Below are 20,667 nucleotides of genomic sequence, written 5' to 3'. Positions count from 1 at the left end.
AAGCACTCATTTTATTACCATAAGACTAACCCAAACATAGGAATAAGCATAGAATGCATGCTAAACTGTGTTTTTCTCTGTGGTACGGAATGATGATTTCATACTCCTATGTCCACAGTTTCTTTTGCGCTGGGTATTTCCACTGTTAATAGAGGAAATTATAGTTACTTGAGACAGACACTGACCTCTGTTGTCTCCAGGATGACGCTCTCCGAAGAGAAGGATTCTGTAGTGATTGTCTCGGTCGCAGATGTATGTATACAAAATAAGGAGCTCTCCTTACTCTCACCCTGTGGTCTCCAAATTCCCTTCCTCAATGGTAATAATCATTGTACCATGTTGAAAACTGTTTTCTTAATTTTAAAAAGCAACCCATAGATGCCTTTTTTTGGATCCCAGACAATATACTTAATACTTCTTCAATACTGCCGAGAAGGAATTAAACATGTAAATCTAAAAAGAAAACATAATGGCTTCATGTGGGAAATATAAGATTGCTAAATTTTAATTGCATTTAATATAGAATCCCTGACTACTATGTGACTCAGAAGTTATATTTACAAACAAAATTAAAATTATTAAAATCGATGCTAGTAATAAAATGTGCCCAGTCCAATAAGAGGTTCATATATGAATCAAGAGATAATTTGTATTAAGTAACAACAGTTATGATTAGAGACTTTCTTATGCTTGAGAGATTGTAGATGATTTTTATAGACATTTATAACCTGTATTACATCCCTGTGAAGTAAGTATTACTGTCCTGATTTTAGGGATAATGGACCTAGAGCTTAAAGAAGGTCAGTAACTTGCGCAGTAATTAATAGAGCAGATTCAAGCCTAGGTCTCTTTAATGGCTCCAGAGATTTCCACTTTGTTCCTAACACCATTTAAAACTATAAAGTACTGTGTGAATGTCAGCACCATAAGACTTTTTGGAGATAAATTTGGCAACCTGTGTTAAATTTAAATGTATATATACTTTATCTCAGGAATTCAAATTCTGGGAACTTATCCTAAGGAAATAATCAGGCAAGTGTATAAAAACAGGAAAAATGGTTGGGATTCATGCCTGTAATCCCAGCACTTTGGGGTGCTGAGGCAGGAAGATCACTTGAGCTCAGGAGTCTGAAATCAGCCTGGGCAACATAGCGAGATCCCCATCTCTACTGAAAAACAAAATTAATAAATAGATATGATGGTGTACAACTGTAGTCCCAGCTACTTGGGAGGTTGCAGCAGGAGAATCATTTGAGCCCAGGAGATAGAGCCTGTAGTCAGCCGTGATTGCACCACTGCACTCCAGCCTGGGCTACAGAGCGAGACCCTGTCTCAAAAAACAAACAAACAAAAACCCAGCAAAAATATGGCAGTATAGTGTGGAAGTTGAGAACAGACTCTGGATTTAGATGACCAAGGTTAAAATGCCAGCTTCTCTACTACCCAATCAGTGAACTTGAGCAACTTACTTAACTTCTCTATGCCTCACTTTCCTTTATCCCTAAAATTGTGATAATCATATTGCCTATGTCATAGGGTTGTTGGGGGATGAAATTAGCTAATATATTGAAAGTACTTAGAATGATGTGTGGCACAGAGTAAGTGCTCAACATATAATTATTTCAAGGATTTTCAGTGCACCGTTGTGTTATGAAAGCATAATATTAGAAACAAACAAAATATCTACCCATAAGAGGCTGATAAAATACCTTGTTATATATCTCTACAATGTAATACTCTGTAGGCATTGAAAGAAGAATGAATATCTATACTCACTGATATAAAGTGATGTTCACGTCCTATTGTTAAGTGAAGAAAAGCTGTAAAGCATCACGTTTAACATAATGTTATCTATATAAAATAGGAATGAAGGAAGGAAGGAAAAGATGGAGGGTGGGGAAAAATACACAGAAACAAATGAAACATATGAAGAAAACAGAAAATGAGCAAACTTTGGAATTATGTAAATGTATCATTAATATAAATAATGGTTATCTCTAAATGCTGGGATTAAGAGAAATCTTTGTTGTCTTCTCTTTATTCTTTTTGCTATTGCTTGAATTTTCTATAATAAAGATGTCTTTGAATGCACAAAAAACTCTAAACAAAACAAGCAATAGAAGAACTATTAGAAAAATAGAAATGAAAGATTCAAGTCATTGCATCCAGGTTTAATTTATTAATATTAAAAGAAAGCATGCACATAATCTCCAAAATGTTTCATCCTATTTCCTCATTTTTTATATTAGAATCTTTATTTCCTTGCTGTTAGCACAACACATGTCTGTCTAAAATGTTTACATTTGTAATAAAACATTGGAGGAAGATTTTTAAATGGAATATAAAATGCTTACAAAATATGACTTTGATGCTGTGTTTAAAATATAATATGTTTCAGTGTGTGACAAATAGCCAGTGATTCAATTTATGGTTAAGAGCCTCCAGTACTATAATAGATTTATCTACATCATGTCTGATATTTTTAAACAAGAAACTTGAGTACATACATCCAGAGTTGCCTTTCAGAGTACTCGGATTCAACAATAGAACTGTCATTGTTGAAAATATTTTCAAAATTTTATATTGGAAATGCTTATGGGCCCTGAGGCTACATCTTGTAAATGCCATGTTACTTTTTAAAAAATTATCCCAAGAGGGTAAACCATCAAAAGCTTTTTGCAGGAGTCTGTCATCTAATCTAGCACACTGTTCAATGAAGAGCAGGCCCACAAAGTTTATTGTCAGAAAGGTAAATGGGAATCAAGCTGAGTAATACTGTCTGGAGAAATATGACGTAATTTTGAAGTAAGCTTATTGTCCTATAATACTGAGGAAATGAAGAGTAGTTTTCAAAAAGAGTAGTTCTTTGAAATAAGCCATTCACAGATGACCATTTTTAGACCAAAACATCTTTAGATATATAATATTTTATGTAATCTTATATATCTAAAGGGTATACAATTTTAAGGGTAAATTTTTAAGGGTAAATTTTGGATTGTAATATTTCACATTGTGGCAAAGGGAGAAGAATGAAATATTTCCTGTATTCAAGTCAAATTTTTTGAGAACATGGATATTTTTAAATCTTTTAATAGAAACCGAAAACACTAAAATTATTAGTATATAATAACATTTCACACACAAATTAGATTTATATATAGCAAAAAATGTTGTATTAATAGAACTATGAGACATGCTTAGTATCAGTAAAATATTGTTTCTCATTTTTAGAGTAATGAAGATTATTTACATTCTGTTGTTAAAATGATTACAAGAAAGTAAGTACTGTCTGATATATTTTTTAATTAGCCACTTTCATTTTTCTGTCTTTTTTTCTGTCCAATTGTATAATTATTTTCTTAGTGATCATATTCCTTTTAATGAGTATAGCTGTGCAGAAAGAACCTGTAGTCCTTTCTAAGCTGTAATGAAGTATGGCTTAATGGTTTTCCCCAATTTTGTTGGATATCTACCAATTAGAATTTATATTTTTCATGTTATACTGTTTATCCTGCATGATAACCATTAGTATGAGAGAAGCCTATTGAGTTATTTTTAAAACACTCCTGTATCCTTTACTGTATGAAGTTACTTCACCACTTCTGCTTATAATCTTCTTCAGCCATAAGCAGTGGAAACACATGCGGATTAACCAATATGAAACTCTTTATCAAGCAAGATGCTGTAGAATGGACCCTGCCTCCCAAATCCTATGTTCAAATGGGTGATACAACTTGAAAAAGAAACGAAAAGGAGACAGAGAGGGAAGGAAGAAAGGAAGGAAGGAGGGAAGGAAGGAAGGAAGGAAGGAAGGAAGGAAGGAAGGAAGGAAGGAAGGAAGGGAGGGAGGGAGGGAGGGAGGGAGGGAGGGAGGGAGGAAGGAAGGAAGGAGAAAGGAAAGGAAAAGGAGGGCCAGGCATGGTGACTCACACCTGTAAGGCCAGCACTTTGAGAGGCCGAGGTGGGTGGATTGCTTGAGCCCAAGAGTTCGAGATCAGCCTGGGCAACATGGCCAAACCCTGTCTCTACTAAAAAAAAAACAGCACCCATTTTATTTCTATTTTTGTGGATGTTTGGTAGTTTTTATAATACATATTTAAAGAATTGAATGCAGACTATTGTCAGTAAGTTCAGCTGATAGGAAGAAAACTATCACTGTCTTGAGGGAGACAAATACTGTTTGGGAGGTTTTGAGGTGGAAGCACCTGGAGTTTTTACTTGTGCTGTAGTAAAGAAAGGAGGGGCTGATGAAGCAAGGCAGGAGGGAACTGGAGACTCAGGCGGAGGGAACTTTAGACAGGAATGAGACCAGAGAGGAGACGAGAGCAGGTAAAAGAGTAGAAAAATTAATTTGTTGGGGAAAAGACAGTGTAATCACCTTAAAATTCCTTTTTTAAAGATTTTTCTTTTCTCTGTGAAGGAGGTAAGTCCCTGTGTTGAGAAGGAGGGATTTGTTGACAGTGAAGGAACTTACGGTAGTGAAGGCTTGAAATAGGTGATTTATGTGAAGGGAGAGGGATTAAATAAAGACTAAATAAAACACCATACACATCTCGTATTTCCCCTGAAAGGCTCCCCAGGAAAAAAGTTACCTTATACTTGAACCCTTAAAATCTTCTCCTAGTCAAGGATGCCTTCTCGGTTATTTTGCTCTATTCTGAATAATAAACTACTATTTAGAGAAGACACATTATCCTGAAGTGGCCTCAATCTGTGCTAGTTTGGTATTATTATAGGAGACTCCTGACATAATCAATTAAAAAGAAGGCAAAGGTGTAAAACGATTCCTGGGTATATGACTACATCATTGTAAGCCTTTTGAAGATCACTTAAAAAAATTAGAGTATGTGGTTACTTGTAAAGATCTCCAATGAAAACATTACCTAATGCATGAGAATAGTTCTGATTTGCTACAAAATTTTCAGAGACAATGTCACTGGTTTTAGAAATTGCTGTATTGTAATTAGAATTGAAAATCAAGGATACTGGAAAACTATGTCAGGTGATTCAAAAAGTGATTCTAGAGGTGATAATTATATTGATAATACCAATGCAGAATAAACAGTTGGAATAAAATTATTTTTGTGAAAGTAGAATAAAGCAATAATTTAAAATTAACACGTTAGTGAATATTTAATTTAAAACATTAAGATAATATAGACATATAACTTTAAATTTACGTGTCTCAACTTTTGCCTATTTAATTTAGCTAAAAACCCTTTTCCTAGATCTTCTCATTAGGTTAATGAGAAATTGTTCTATTTTTGGATTAGTCCTAAATTGAAAATATAATTTTTAAAGGACCCATCTATGTTTGTATATAACCTTATATGAAACTGTATATAACTATGTACTTTACATAAACCTATAGAGTTGTAAGATTTCTACTCTTGTATGACTATAAGGTAAAATCATTCATTTTCAATGGCAACAACCTAGAGTTATATTATTTTCTCCAGTCATTGGAAACTAGCAATTCTCGTATAATTAAGTCAAGGGCTTTTGATGCTGTATATAAATAACCTAACAAGCTATAAAAGTTTTAGAGTCCTAGAAAGGTGTCAACACACAAAATTTCGAGTCTCTTGCTTAAAACAGATTGAATAAAACCAAGACTTGAATCTTTCTCTCCATCGTGACTGGGAAATTATATCATCAAAGTAGAAATTGTTGTATCTTTTGGTGCTTTTTGGACTTTGGATGGAATTTTCTAGAGATCAAAATTCGTGTATTTCTGTAATCTAAACTTCTTGATGATTGTGTATGCTGCAACTTGATGTCATTTCCCTTTACCACTACTAAATTGCTGCACGAGATCTTGTAGTTGAAAGTTACACAAATTCATTTGAAAATTTAGATATCATGTTACTAACTTTTACCACAAAACAACCAACCAAACTCTCCATTCTTTTTTTCCATACTAGTATTTTCTATTCCCCAAGGAACATATTAGAATTCATTTTTTAAAAATCTTTTCATTTGATATATCATAAAATCAGAGGGCAGCTGGTAAGACTTTCATCCCTTTCACTCCTCCACTTACACTCCCACCAAAATAAATGGCCGGAAACCTTTCCACTAATGTGTAGAGCCTGGAAGAATTCCAGCATGTATTTTGAACAGTTCTTTCCCCCCAAAGTTTTTAAGTTGCTATTCCAGTTTTATAGATGAGGAAATTAAAGATCAGAAAAAATAAATTACTTGCTCGAAGTTAGGAAGTAAAAGAAGCAAAATTGGTACAGAGACTTTTCTACGTCTAATACCCATATATTATCTCTAGCACAGTATACTACTCCAACCCCATTTTCATGATACATACCCGTTATAAAACATGAGCTTTCTTCCATTTGTGTTTGTGTGTCTTTATACATGCTCAGGCAATCCTTGATTTGCAAGATAGCGTGGGGCCATAAAAATGATTGTGCAAGTTTAAACCATGCAAGCCAATATTAACAATGGGAAAAAAATCACAATTGTTCCATGACATTTAAACATGTGTTAAAACATTACTTTCTGTCAACTATAAATACATAGAAAACTTTAAAATATTGTTAAGCTAATTTATTACACTGTAACTTAAAACATTAAAATTATTGAGTATTAAAGTATTTGATTTCTTTTAAAAATTTTATCAAGAGTCGTTTAAATGGTCCTTGCCTTTTTCTTATCATAGAACTTAAAACACTGAGCAAATGTCTTTTCTATGCTTCAGCAAATTGTTATATTCCTTTCTAAGTTTGGATCAGTTACAGCATTTTATCATTTGCGTTTTCAGTGTCATGAAATATCTCTGAGAGTTCCTTTAATGTGAAGTTTTTCAGCAGCATCATTTCCTATGTGACATAATTTCACCACAACCATTTTTCTTATTTGTCATTTAAGTTCACCTTCACTAAGTTCCCTTTGTTGCATCTCTAGAGTCTCTCAGACAGAGGAGGTGTCAATGTTCCCGTGATCAGCTCTTTTATAGCACATCCAAATTCACTTCCAGCATTCACTTTCTGCACTTTCATCTGTCAGCCACTTCCCTCTTTGGATGACCTACTTTTGTTAAATATCATGTAGGCCTATCACTGGGAGGCAAGGCAAGGCAACCACACGTTTTGCTGTCAACAAGTGAACTAAATAGCAGACGTACAGAGACCAGTCACCAAAAGACTTTGAAAGAAGTGATCCAATTAGTCACTAATGATGATGTGCATCTGCTATTTATATAGTGATTTGTGCACTAAAGAGCTAGCAGTGAAGTTTGTACTTTACACAATTATTCACAATATATCATGACTACAGTGTTGTTGCAGGAGACTGGTGTTATTTAACAAAAACACAGTAACTGAAATTTATGCATTCAGAATTGTGCAAAGCAAGGACTGCCTATTTTGCACATAATGGAGATTATGCATATAAAACTGTAACCTTTTAAATTTTTTACGTAGTACAAAATAAACATTTCCTTGAACTTTTAACATGTTAATGAATAATGTAATGCCTAAATTCCAATCTCATTTAAAATCACATATCTCTAAAGGAAGACCATTTAAAATTTTCTACTTGATTTCCCATCCTTTACCTTGATGGTACAAGATTTATATTTGAATTTTTGTGAATCATATTTTATGTAGTTTATTGATGTCCTTGTTGGTCTCTCAACATTAACGTTTAAAAACAAAGATGCTAAAGAGTATACATAGTCCTCCAATGAGTTGTGGACGAGAGTCTGACTAAATCCTTGCTTGCTGTAATAATCTAGTCTCAGGAGCCACATTGCTATTCAGTGGGACTCTTATTCAATTCAAAATTATGCATTTAAAAATGATCTAATGTTCTTGCTGTCTCACAGTGACTGTGTTATCACAACCCATGAGCCTAGTTGTTTCAAATGTCACAGTACACATCTGACTGGAAACTTTAAAAAGTCAAAGTACCTGTCATTTTTATAAGAAGAAACTGATTTTACGTTGTGTATTTTAATATGTCTGTTATTAATTTATAGAAAACATCCTTTGGCTAGTTTTATGATACTGGTATCGTGTATCAACATGTGATATAATTCAAATCAAATACTATGTAAACATGCATAAGAAAATTATTTTTAAGTATATTATTCTGGAAAATTAAATATTCAATTATAAGTCTACATTTACTTCTATTTATAGATTCAAAAGGCAAGTGAGGTCTGGATCCTTAGAGGTCATTTCAATACCTGCCTTTTTATACTCAAGTATGTTAAATGCCAAGCAGTTAGCTGAGGCCTCACAAAAATTAGCCAGGTATGTCATATTAGAAAATAGTAGCCTTAAATAACTAATTTCATCTGATAAAATCTTGGAATCAACTCATACTAGAAACTATTTAAGACACGGTCATCTGGAGCTGGCTCCTACTGGTTTGCAAGACCCAATTTTGTGCATCACTTCCCAACTCTGTGTTCAATAACATCAAGTTGATAGCATGAACCACAGTAGGAATATTTACACCATGAAAATGGGCAAAGGCTACAAAGCAAGATGTCCATCCCTCCACCCCCAAGTCAGTTGTTAAATATTTACCAGCACACCACTGATGGTCTGTGTTCACGTTTATAGACGATAATTAGTAAAGCATAATGAGGAGGGGGGGAGCCTGTGATTATAAATCATTACAGCTGGATTCTAGTCCCAGCTGTTCTGTTTGCTGGTCATTATAGGCAGGTAGTTTCACCTTTTTTTCCCTTAGCTTTCCTAACTTTCTAGTGTATATAATGACACCTACATTGCATTATTGCAAGAGTCATTATGAGAATAAAATATATTTATGAAAGAATCTTAAAAAATTAAAAGCTCCATACACATACAAAGGATTATAATTTGGGGTGTTAGTGTGGTAGGTATTATGGGAAATGTAATAATTTGGTCCCTCGAAACTTAATAAAGAAAAAGACATGCCAGAAATTAGAAAAAGGCCTTATCCCAGGAAACTGATTAGTCTTCTTTTGTTTTAAAATTATAAATAGTGTGTCAGAATCTAGTAATCTTTTAAGTGTTTTGTTTTGCTTTTAATTAGTGGTCCACATTATGCCCAGTTTTTAAAGTCACAAAGCTGGAAGTCATCCTGGATCCTTGTTTTTCCTTCAGCCTTTTATATCTCTGTCGTTGTTTCTTTTTTAAAATCTCTCTACACATTATCCCTCTCATCCTCCTTCCATTGGGTTGGATTTAGTTCAGGCCTTCACCATTACAGAGTCCCTAATCCTAGCCTAACCTAGCCTCTCTTACAATCCATTCTTCACGCTATACCCAGAAGAATATTTTCTCATATGAGATCAAGTCCAAAGTTTCCCACATATCATAAAATGTCATTCATGATCTGGTCTCTGCCAACCTTGCAATCATCAACTTTTTTCTGTCAGCTCTCTGTGCCCTAAAATTAAGTGGCATGCTCTTCTACCCTTTCCACATCTTTGAAAACTTACTGTAAGATAGCCAACATTGTTGATATCTTCATATAGCACTTATCCAATTATTGTAATTTTATTATTTTTATTATTATTATTACTATTTTCATAGGCGGTTATGAGACTCAGAAGGGCAAGAATGACTTTGGGTACTGCTGTTTGTATATTCAGGACCTGGCCTGGTATCTAGCTTTGTATGAGAATAAAGTTGCTTTGGTGAATTTATATCCAGGCAGCCCTATGAGCAGGGATGAGCCCTTGCCCCAGGCTACAAGCCTCCCCACTAAGAAAGCAAGCAGGGCTCTCATGCCTCACCCCTCCCTGCCTGCCCACACCTTCGGCAGTGGCTTCTGTGCTCATATCTGCACTCCTCATTCACCCTGCCTACAGATTATGCTCAAGAAAATTTGTGCTCAGTCAAAATTATTACAAAGTTCAGCTAGGAATTTCCTTCACCCTGTGGCCCATCCCCAATTCACTGGCTGCCTTCCCTTCCCCAAGGAACTCTGTGAGATAAGGCCAGGAATGACGTCCCTGGTCTGGAGCTGGGGACGAGGGGTGCCTACAGGGCTCTTCCCACTGCTTCTACTTTTATATTTCTCTTGGCTCCCTAAATCCATTTCAGCTCTACTAGAGTAAGGTTAAATCCTTCTCCTGTGATCTGAATTTTCAGGTTCCCCAGTGGGGATGTGTGTATGGAGGCCAACATTTCCCCCCTTACACTTTGGGAACTCGCAGTTTTTCTGCCATCTCATGGAGTTTGCAGTGTCAAGTCAGTTCTTTCAAAGGGTTTGTGAATTCTTTAGGTTTTCCTGGTATGTTCCTGCAGTGTTTCTTGGAGCAAACTTTCACAATGTGCGTCTCCAGGCACTGTTCTGCCTGGCCAAGCAGGAGATGCACATTAGTCCTGTCTCGTATCTGCCATTTTTTTCTGTAATTCTCTAATTCTTTTCAGTTATCATTCAAAATATTTGACTCCCTAGAGTTCAAATTGCCCCAAATCTGGCCACAATCAATCAGCTGGAGAGTAGTAATTCATATAATTACTCCATTCCCTAGGATTGGGAGAGTTGGGGCAATGTGTGGCCAAACATAAAGTCAACTTGTGAAGGGAGTTACATTGGGTTTCTTCAAGAGGCCATGAAGAGTTCCAGAGGCTTGTGGAGACTACTTTCAAAATAAAAACAAAAAAAGCAACCTTTCCCTTCCGAGTAAACCGAGGGATAAGACTTAGGGGAAATGGTTTAAAGACCCATAAAAAGAAATATTAATACTCTGTAGCAGATAGTTAACCCTAAGAATTGGGGAGAAAACTCTTGGATGATAGAATCATTAAAGAAAGCTATTAGAAGAGACACTGAAAAAAGAATAAAGTTTCTTTATACTTTCATTTAAACAAGACCTAAAATCAGAAAGAATATTAACACTATTATCTAGATCAAAACTTACCTAGATAAAAATGTAAAACAAATGGGTTGTGCTTATCCTCATTTAGCAATGATAGACACTGTTCGTTGAATAAAGATGGAAAACTTTTTAGTATAAGTATATTCAATTTTACATAATTGAAATTAATTAAGTAAAATTAATTACTTAATTGTAGCTAGTACTCTGTTAGTAAATTGCCAAAGAGTTTTAAATTAATATTCTTATAAATAAAAATTAAATAATAATGACAAATATTAACAGATCTTATTGATTACCTTTAGTTGGCGAATCAAGCAAGTATTGGATTTTTGCATTTTGATGCTGTATGCCCAACCCAAGGCCAAGTATTATTTACAGGTAAGAAATTGGGGTGTGTATGTGTGTGTGTATATATATGTGTGTGTGTGTGTGTGTGTATATATATACCGTGAACCTGGTAAGAATATTCATATATAATCAATTTTATATATATATATACACACACACATATATATGTACACACCAATTATATCTGTAGATAGATATAATTTAAATTGAAAGTGTTACTTTCTCCCTCCTTCGTATAATTTCTTCTTCCTCATTGTGTTCCTCCACCATACTTTATACTCAGAAAATAGAAAATACTCACTATAATAAAAAGGCAAAGGAAGTTTAAAATTGACTATATATGAATATTCTTACTAGGTTCACGGTTATAGAGAAAAGTATAGTTACCTGAAGCAAACTGAAAAGAAAATCTCAAAAAAAAAAAGAAATTGTAGCGCCTGTATTTGTTTCTTGGCTTACAGTTTTACTAGATTAAGCAAATGCATTTTGAGCATTTGTCAGACATTGTATATACACGTATCATTGCTACCCTAAATTTACTCATACTTTATGAGTAACACAGTTCTCAGTGTCTACTGTATTTGTAAAAGTGAATCAATTATATATAGTTTGTACCTTCTAAATCCTTGTACATTGTTAAATAATAATGTTGTGTTTCTAAATAGTAAGTATGGACCTCACTACATAGACAATGTGCACTTATTGGAAGAATTTGCAGAAGAGAGTTCTAGACTAGAGAGAAAGTTAGAGAAACGCCTAAAGCAAGGTCTTTTCTTTTATTGGAATTTAAAAAAAAAAAGGTCCCTTTTGATTCCTAGTTAGTGGCAATGTCATGAAAACACAAGATCCAGCCAATGTACTCTTCCCAATTTGAAACACCACAGTTCTATTCTGTGTCCTCATAGTGTGCCTGAGGACGGCCACATTTTTCTTTGTTACTTATGAGGCTCTCTTCGTCTACAGATTATGCATAATATATATTAAATAAAAAAGAAAGCTCATTTCCATTGCCCTCTCTTTCTTATGGAGGATATTTTTAGGCTTACACCATGACTCTAACCAGCTAGTTGTGAAGTTGTGGGTGAGAGAGCCGGTTGCTTTTTGTCTTCTCTTTGCTGGGAACTACTTTGTCAGTCACAATATCTGGAGCTAGAACGTGGCACCTTTCATCAGGAGCGTGAAGCTCCTTCGTCTTAACTATGGGCTCAATGTTCGCATCTCTCCCAAAGCCTCCCAACGTTTCGTTTTTGTTTTGTTTTGTTCTTGAGACAATGTCTCGCTCTGTCGCCCAGGTCGGAGTGAAGTGGCACAATCATGGCTCACTGAAGCCTTAAGTAGCTGGGACTACAGGTGCACATCACCACACTCGACTAATTTTTTGTAGTTTTTACATAGGCAGGGTTTAGACATGTTGCCCTGGCTGGTCTCGAACTCCTGGGCTCAAGCAATCTGCCTGCCTCAGCCTCCCAAAGTGCCGGGACTATAGGCGTGAGCCACAGCTCCTGGCCTCCCTCCCAAAATTAATATGTTAAAATTCTTACCCCCAAGGTGATAGTATTTGGAAGTGGAGCCTGTGGGAGGCAATTAGATTATGCAGGCAGAGCCTCATAAATGGGATTAGTGCCCTTGTAAAAGAGACCTCAGAGAGCTAGCTGGCCCCTTTTACTGGGTGGGGATACAGTGGAAGCCATCATGTATGAGGAATGGGCCCTCAGCAGACATAAGCCTGCTAGCACTTTGTTCTTGGCCTTCCCAGGCTCCAGGACTATTTGTTGTTTATAAACTACCCATCATATGGTATCTTGTTATAACAGCTCAAATGGACTAAGACAGTTCTAAACTAGAAACTGAAGTATTTGTGAGGATGAAAGTGGAGTTAGATAAAGAGACTCTTTCAAAGAGGGATTTAGATGGGATGTTTAGTATTTAGGAAAGAAACAGATAATTTCTTGTCTGGTTAATCTCAGAATCAAACATGGAGCAGGGTATGGTGTCTCATACCTGTAATCTCGGCACTTTAGGAGGCCAAGGCAGGAGGCTCACTTGAGCCCAGGAGTTGGGAGGCCAAGGCAGGAGGATTACTTGAGCCCAGGAATTCGAAACCAGCCTGGGCAACATGGTAAAACCCTATCTCTACAAATAATATAAAAATTAGGCAGGCGGCACGTGCCTGCAGTCATGCCAGTGCACTCCAGCCTGGGTAATGGAGTGAGACCCTGTCAAAAAAAAAAAAAAAAAAAAAAAAGGAGATCAACTAACTGTAAATACCTGTAAATACCTTCAATTGATTGAAACTGAAATAAAATTATTATTTTATAAAAAACATTTTCTTCAGTATATTCTATTGTATTTTTTATTTTCAAGTTAATGTAGCTTACTCAATGAAAGCGTCGAAGGTACTAATGTCTTTTGGGGTTTTTTTTTCAGCTAGAAGATGATATCATAGCTAAAGAGATGTACTTTACAAAAATAACAGATTTTGTAGGTAACATCAGTTCAAATAATTGGTTTTTTATTGAGTTTTCAATGCTTGGATTCATAGGTAAGCAATAGATCTACTTTGTTGGATCAAGTTTTTTAGCACACAATAATTTAAAACATTTAAAAGAGTTTATCAGTTTGTTTATTACTAAAGGAAAAAGAATGGCATGATTTTTATAAAGATATGAATATCTTAACAGTATAATCAGATACAAGTACCTGAATTCCAGATAATGTGTTTTCTTAAACCAAACTTTTTTCTAGAGAGATAAAATTGACATTTAGACACTTAAGTTATAGAAGCATAAAAGAGTTACCATTTATTAAGTGCTTGCTGTGAGTCTGGCACACATGTTAGCTCAGTGGCTAAGACGCACTTTTCTCTGCTTTATAAGAGTACTGAAACTCAGATAATTAAAATTGTAGAGAAAGGGATTTTAACTCAGCTGCTGCAATTTCCAGTATGCTAAAGCTGGCAGTCTTAAAAAATGTAAAAACATAAGAGGAATTATATCCACCGCAGAAAATTTCCAAATACTGTGCCCATAAAGAGATTTTTTTTTTTTTTTTTTTTACTATTCTTCCATAGATTTTCCTTTCAAATTCTTCAATTTTTCTTTCTTCACTTCCATGCTTTTTTCTTTCCTTTGAACCTCAAGGCCCCAAGTTAAGTTACCATACTCCTCATTTTATGGTACATGACGTTATTGATTCATGCAGGAACTCTTCCTTATTTATTCTTTTCTTTCATTCCCAATCCCTACACCCACTTCCTGCCATTCTTCAATATATTGTTCACTCTAATATGTTCAAAATACATTTATAAATATACAATATCCATGTAAATTATTTGATGCTTTTCATATTTGTATATTCCTATTCCTTATATTTTTGTCCTCAAAACTTGATTTCTAAACTATCAGCATTTTTTTATGTTCATTTAGTTTATTGGTTTTTTTACTGTTGCGTAAGTGCTGCATAATGATGGCCACTGAAATTTCTGCATTCAGAATTGTGCAGTGAGGACTACCAGTTTTGCACATAGAGGTCATGCATATAAAACTGTAACCTGCTTTTAATTTCTTTACATCAACAATCCCACGATCAGCTGTCTTATAGTCACATCCAAATTCACTTCCAGCGTTCACTTTCTGTGCTTTCATCTGTCATCCAGTCAGTCCCTTCTTTTGATGACCTACTTTTGTTAAATGTCATGTGGATTTATCACCAGAAGGCAAGGCAAGACAACCACACATTTTGCTGTCTACAAGTGGACTAAATACTGGATGCACAGTGACCACTCACCAAAGAACTTTGAAAGAAGTGACTTATCACTTATCACTCACATTTGGTTTATCTATTTCCTGAGTGGCAGACCTTAATTGCTTCCAATGTTCTACTACCATGAAAAAATGAAGTGACGTATATGTCCCCTGGAGTGGACCGCTGAGGATTCACATAGCTCTAAGTACTGCCGATTGCTTTACAGATTGGTTATATGGTTTATGCTTTCTTTTTTTTTTTTTTTTTTTTTTTTTTTTTTTTTTTTTTTTTTTTGAGACGGGGTCTCGCTCTGTCACCCAGGCTGGAGTGCAGTAGCGCGATCTTGGCTCACTGCAAGCTCCGCCTCCCGGGTTCACACCATTCTCCTGCCTCAGCCTCCTGAGTAGCTGGGACTACAGGCGCCCGCCACCGCGCCCGGCTAATTTTTTTTTTTTTTTTTTTTTTTTTGTATTTTTAGTAGAGACGGGATTTCACCGTGGTCTCAATCTCCTGACCTTGTGATCCGCCCACCTCGGCCTCCCGAAGTGCTGGGATTACAGGCGTGAGCCACCGCGCCTGGCGGTTTATGCTTTCATAAGCAGTGCGTAAAAGTTCGTGCTTCCCCATATGCTTGACAACACTTGGTTTTATCTATTATTATATGCATATATTTGCCATTCTCAGTATAAAGCATTTCTGGGATTGCTGGTGAGGTCCATCTGTTTTTCATATACTCACTCGATGACTTTTGTGTTTCATGTTTTCTGTAAAATTTTAAGGGCCCAAATGTTTTTCCTCAGCCTTTTTTAAAATAAGAAGGAAAATTTTTGTTAACAATAATACCCAGTGAAAAGCATGGAGACAAAATAATCTTGCTGATGGATTAGTCTGAGAATTTAAAATTCTCAAAAAAATTTATCTTTCTCAGCGAAGTCAAGTAGGAGACACATAGAGAATACTTACATTCTGATCACAAGAGCACATTGAACAAGGTGTACTATTTACAGGATGCCAGATCTTATTCAAGCTTAAACTTACAAAAGTTTGCTTTTAGTTATCATAATTCGGTTATTCATTATTTGCTAAAAATATGAGCTTGCCAACTAGAATTTTACAGCATGGTGACAGCAGGTTAGGAATTGAATCGGCTATTTTATACATCATTAAATCACTTGCTTTGGTCATTATACAAATGGGTGCAAAACATTAAAATACAATTATACATTTTAGTAAGTGACCCGTATAAACTGAAGTCCTAGTGAAGAATGAAGCATGCTTACATCCTACTTTCATATTTATCAAATCATTAGATGTATTTTACATTATTTACTTTGAAGTGAATATGTACCTGAATCTTATCCCTTCAACTTCATTTTAAAATTAAAGATGCAGCATATTAGAAAAAAATTATTAGACCTAATGGAATAATATTTTAAAATATAGTAAATATTTAAGAATAACAAATACAGGCCAGGCGCGGTGGCTCCAACCTGTAATCCCAGCACTTTGGGAGGCCGAGACGGGCGGATCACGAGGTCAGGAGATCGAGACCATCCTGGCTAACACGGTGAAACCCCGTCTCTACTAAAAAAAAATACAAAAAACTAGCCGGGCGAGGTGGCGGGCGCCTGTAGTCCCAGCTACTCGGGAGGCTGAGGCAGGAGAATGGCATAAACTCGGGAGGCGGAGCTTGCAGTGAGCTGAGATCCGGCCACTGCACCCCAGCCTGGGCGACAGAGCAAGACTCCGTCTCAAAAAAAAAAAAAAAAAACAAAAAAACAAATATAAAAAAAAATAGCATCCTGTTAAAATAATTCTCAAATATTGAAATAAGAGAGTACTTTAATAAAATTAAGTACTAAAAATGAAAAATGTGGTAGATTAATAAAGTGCTACAAAAATCAGGTAAAAAATACAGTTTGTACGAAATTAAGTAAAAGATTACAGCGCCTATATGTTTCATTCTATTCACTTATCTTTCACTTGATTTAGGCAATCGATCCACATTAGTTATCACAATTGATTTCCTGAGAGTATTGACTATTCTAAACCTGCTTATATTCTCCTTCAGATGTGGTAATTCTTGATACTTAAGCAGATATAGTGTTCAATTTTATCATTGTCCAACTTCAGTAGTGCTTTAATCTTTAGTGCTAAGGAATGGGACATATTTAAATTTTAATAACTTTTGCTTTTTTCCCATGTTAAAGGAATGAACAACTATATATGAATTATTTGCATCTAATTATATTTTTTCCCATAGGAAAGCTGTTTAGATCTGAGGACTTAACTCACTTTGTACGGTTTTTTTTAATGTTCTACAAAGAGAAACCCATAGACTGGCTCCTGAATGACATTTTTCAGATAAAGGTGTGTGACACAGGAGAAGATCTTGTGAGTATTTATTTACTTTACGAATAAAAAATATTTTAGGAAAAATATTATCTATCTAATGTAATTACCTAAAGTTTGTTTACCAAACCAAATCTGATAAATACATCAATATTTTAAATTTCTAATATCCCCAATTTTGATCTTTCTACCTGTTAAATGAAGTAATGAGAGACCCCTAAAATGTAGTGAAAAGTTGAAACAGAGGATCAAAAACAGAGTGAACAAACAGAAAAAAATGGTAGACATAAATTCAAACATGCCAATACTTACATTAATATAAATGATTAAAGTACACTATTAAGAGTTTGTCAGAGTCAATTTTTTAAATGATGCCACCACTAAAGTCAATATTCAGTTCAAATATTATAGATAGGTTAAAACTGTGGATGAAAAAAATACATACCATACAAACACAAATCAAAGGAGATTTGCAGTAGTAGCTATTTAGTTATTTATTGAGACTCATTCTGTAGCCCAGGCTGGATTGCAGTGGCACAATCACAGCTCACTGCGACCTCAACCTCCCTGGGCTCAGGTGATCCTCCCACCTCAGCCTCCTTAGTAACTGGGACTATAGGTGCATGCCACCATGCCCAGCTAATTTTTGTATTTTATGCAGAGACAGGCTTTCGCCATGTTGCCCAGGCTGGTCTCAAGCTCCTAGGCTCAAACCATCAGCCCACCTTGTCCTCCAAAAGTGCTGGGATTACAGGGGTGAGCCACAACGTCCAGCTTATAGTAGCTATATTAATATCAGAATAAACTTAAAAGCAAAGGAAAAAAAACAGTCTAGGTATCGAGAAAGATATTATATATAATAAAAGGGTTAATTTACCAAGAAGACAACAGAGTCTTGAAATACATGAAGCAAAAACTGACAGAACTTAAAGAAAAAATACATTGATCTACAATTACAGTTGGAGATTTCAACTCTTCTCTTTCTCAGTAATCAGCAGAACTGATAGGCAGAAAACCAGCAAGGAGATAAAAGAACTGAACATCACCATCTGTCAACTGGATTTAATTGGCAGTTAAAAACCACTACATCCAATAACAGTAAGAAATACATTCTCTAAAAAAAAAAAAAAACAGATACAACATTCACCAAAATAGCCACATCTTGGATCATAAAACAAAGCTTAACAAATTTAAATTGAAATAATTTTTAAATGTATGTTCTTGTACCACAATGGAATCAAATTAGAAATCAGCAACATAAACATACACACTTCTCAATAAGCCCTAGATGAAGGAAGAAGTTTTAAAGGAAATTAGACAAGTCTTTGAAATGAATGAAAATACAGTGTTTCAACATTTCTGGAATGCAGCTAAAGCACTGCTTAGAGAGAAAGCTTATAGACTTAAATCTGTATCTCAGAAGAGAATAAAGATCTCACATTCATAATCTCAACTTCCACATTAACAAACTAGAAAAAGAAGGGCAAAATAAAAGGTAAAGGAAGAGAGGGAAGAAAATAATAATAATAAAAGAAAACAGAAAATTAAAAGCATAAAAATAACAGAGAAAACCAATAAAACCAAAAGGTAATTTTTTTTAAAAAAGCAATAAAACTGCTAAGTTTCTAATAAAAGTGACAAAAAATTACAGCTTATCAACATTAGAAAGAAAGTGGGAGTTCCGCAACATACTCCACAGATACCAAAAGGATAATAAGGGAATACTGCAGGCACTTCCTTGCATATTCAAAGAGCAACTTGAAAATGAAATCCATCAAAAATTGTAAACTACCAAAACTCATCCAACATGAAATTGGTAACCTGAGTAGTCCTATATCTACTAAAGAAATTAAATTATTATTTTTAAATCCTCAAAAGGAAATTTCCACATCCAAAGGGTTTAAAGGTGTATTCTACTAATGGAGACGAAATAATAACAATTGTATATAATATCTTATCCAAAATAGAAGAGGAAAGGGTACATCCCAATTCTTTTCATGAGGTCGGCATTATGACATGAAAACCAGACGAAAACAGAGCAAAAAAGGAAACCAAGACCAAATATCCCCCAAATATACAGACAGAAAAATCTTCCAAGTAACAGTGAATTGAATCTAGCAATATGTAAAAAGAAAAATACCATACTAATTGGTATTTATCCTATGAATACAAGACTGGTTTAATGTTTGAAAATCATACAGCGTAACCCACCAATTTAAGATTCTAAAGAAGAAAAGCCACATGATAATATCAACTGATACAGAAAAATCATTTGATGAAATTCAAAATTCATACATAATAAAAACTCCCAGCCAATTAGGAATAGAAAGAAACTTCTCTGACATGTTAAAGAGCATTTAGGGAAATCCCATAGCCAACTTCATGTTTAATTGTTGAAAACTGGATGCTTTCTCTCTAAGATTAAGAAAAAAGTAACCATGTCCATCCTCACCACTCCTATTCAGCCTTTTACTGGAAGCTCAAAGCAGTGCAATAAAGGGAAAAATAAAGGCACACGAATTGAAAAGCAAATGCCATGATTGTCTATGCAGCAAATCACAAAGAATACACACACACACACACACACACACATATCCTAGAACTGATAAATGAGTTTGAGCAAAGTTGCAAGATACAAGGTCTATACACACAAAAATCCATCATTTTTCCTCAAAATAGCAATGAAACGTTGAAAACCAAATGTATTAGTCCATTTTCACACTGCTATAAAGAACTACCTGAGACTGGGTCGTTTATAATGAAAAGAGGCTTAATTGACTCACAGTTCTGAATGGCTAGGGAGGCCTCAGAAAACTTACAATCATGACAGAAGGTGAAGGGAAACAAGGGACGTCTTACATAGCAGCAGGTGAGAGAAAGCCAGGGGGTAATTGCCACACATAAAACCAATAGATCTCATGAGAACTCACTCACCATCATGAGAACAGCATGGGGGAAATTTACACATATGATCCAATCACCTCCCACCAACTCCCTCCCCTGAAATGTAAGAACTACAGTTTGACATGAAATTTGGGTGGGGACAAAGAGAAAAACGGTCTCACCAACATTTCAAAATTACTTACAATATTTAAAAAATATTATATATAAAATGTTTATGTATCTGTATGTGTATACATTTAACAAAATATGTACATTGTCTATATGCTGGACACCTTAAAATGCTAATGAAAGGGACAGAGAGACATACCATGATCATAGATTGGGAGGCTCAACCTAGTAAAGGTATGAATGTTCCCCAAATTGGTCTATGGATTTAACACAATTCTAATCAAAATCCCAGCAGGAATTTTTTGGTAGGTATTCTACCAAAACTGACTCTAGAATTTTTAAGAGAAGACAAAGGAAATAAATCAACTAAA

The 20,667-nt window shown here is 35.0% G+C and overlaps 1 protein-coding gene across 1 annotated transcript in view; it reads left to right on the top strand.

Annotated features, from left to right (window-relative positions):
* MGAT4D (MGAT4 family member D) overlaps positions 1-20,667 on the top strand; it is a 51,098-nt gene that overhangs the window by 18,304 nt on the left and 12,127 nt on the right. Inside the window, exons 4-9 of the mRNA XM_037992318.2 lie at positions 119-252; positions 3,232-3,278; positions 8,157-8,270; positions 11,143-11,218; positions 13,616-13,730; positions 17,196-17,326. Of these exons, the coding sequence (XP_037848246.1) occupies positions 119-252; positions 3,232-3,278; positions 8,157-8,270; positions 11,143-11,218; positions 13,616-13,730; positions 17,196-17,326 (617 nt within the window). The remainder of the gene's footprint in view (positions 1-118; positions 253-3,231; positions 3,279-8,156; positions 8,271-11,142; positions 11,219-13,615; positions 13,731-17,195; positions 17,327-20,667) is intronic.

The sequence above is a fragment of the Chlorocebus sabaeus genome, chromosome 7, assembly GCF_047675955.1.
Source record: "Chlorocebus sabaeus isolate Y175 chromosome 7, mChlSab1.0.hap1, whole genome shotgun sequence".
Classification (NCBI taxonomy): Eukaryota; Metazoa; Chordata; class Mammalia; order Primates; family Cercopithecidae; genus Chlorocebus; species Chlorocebus sabaeus.
This window is presented reverse-complemented; position numbering and strand designations above follow the sequence as displayed.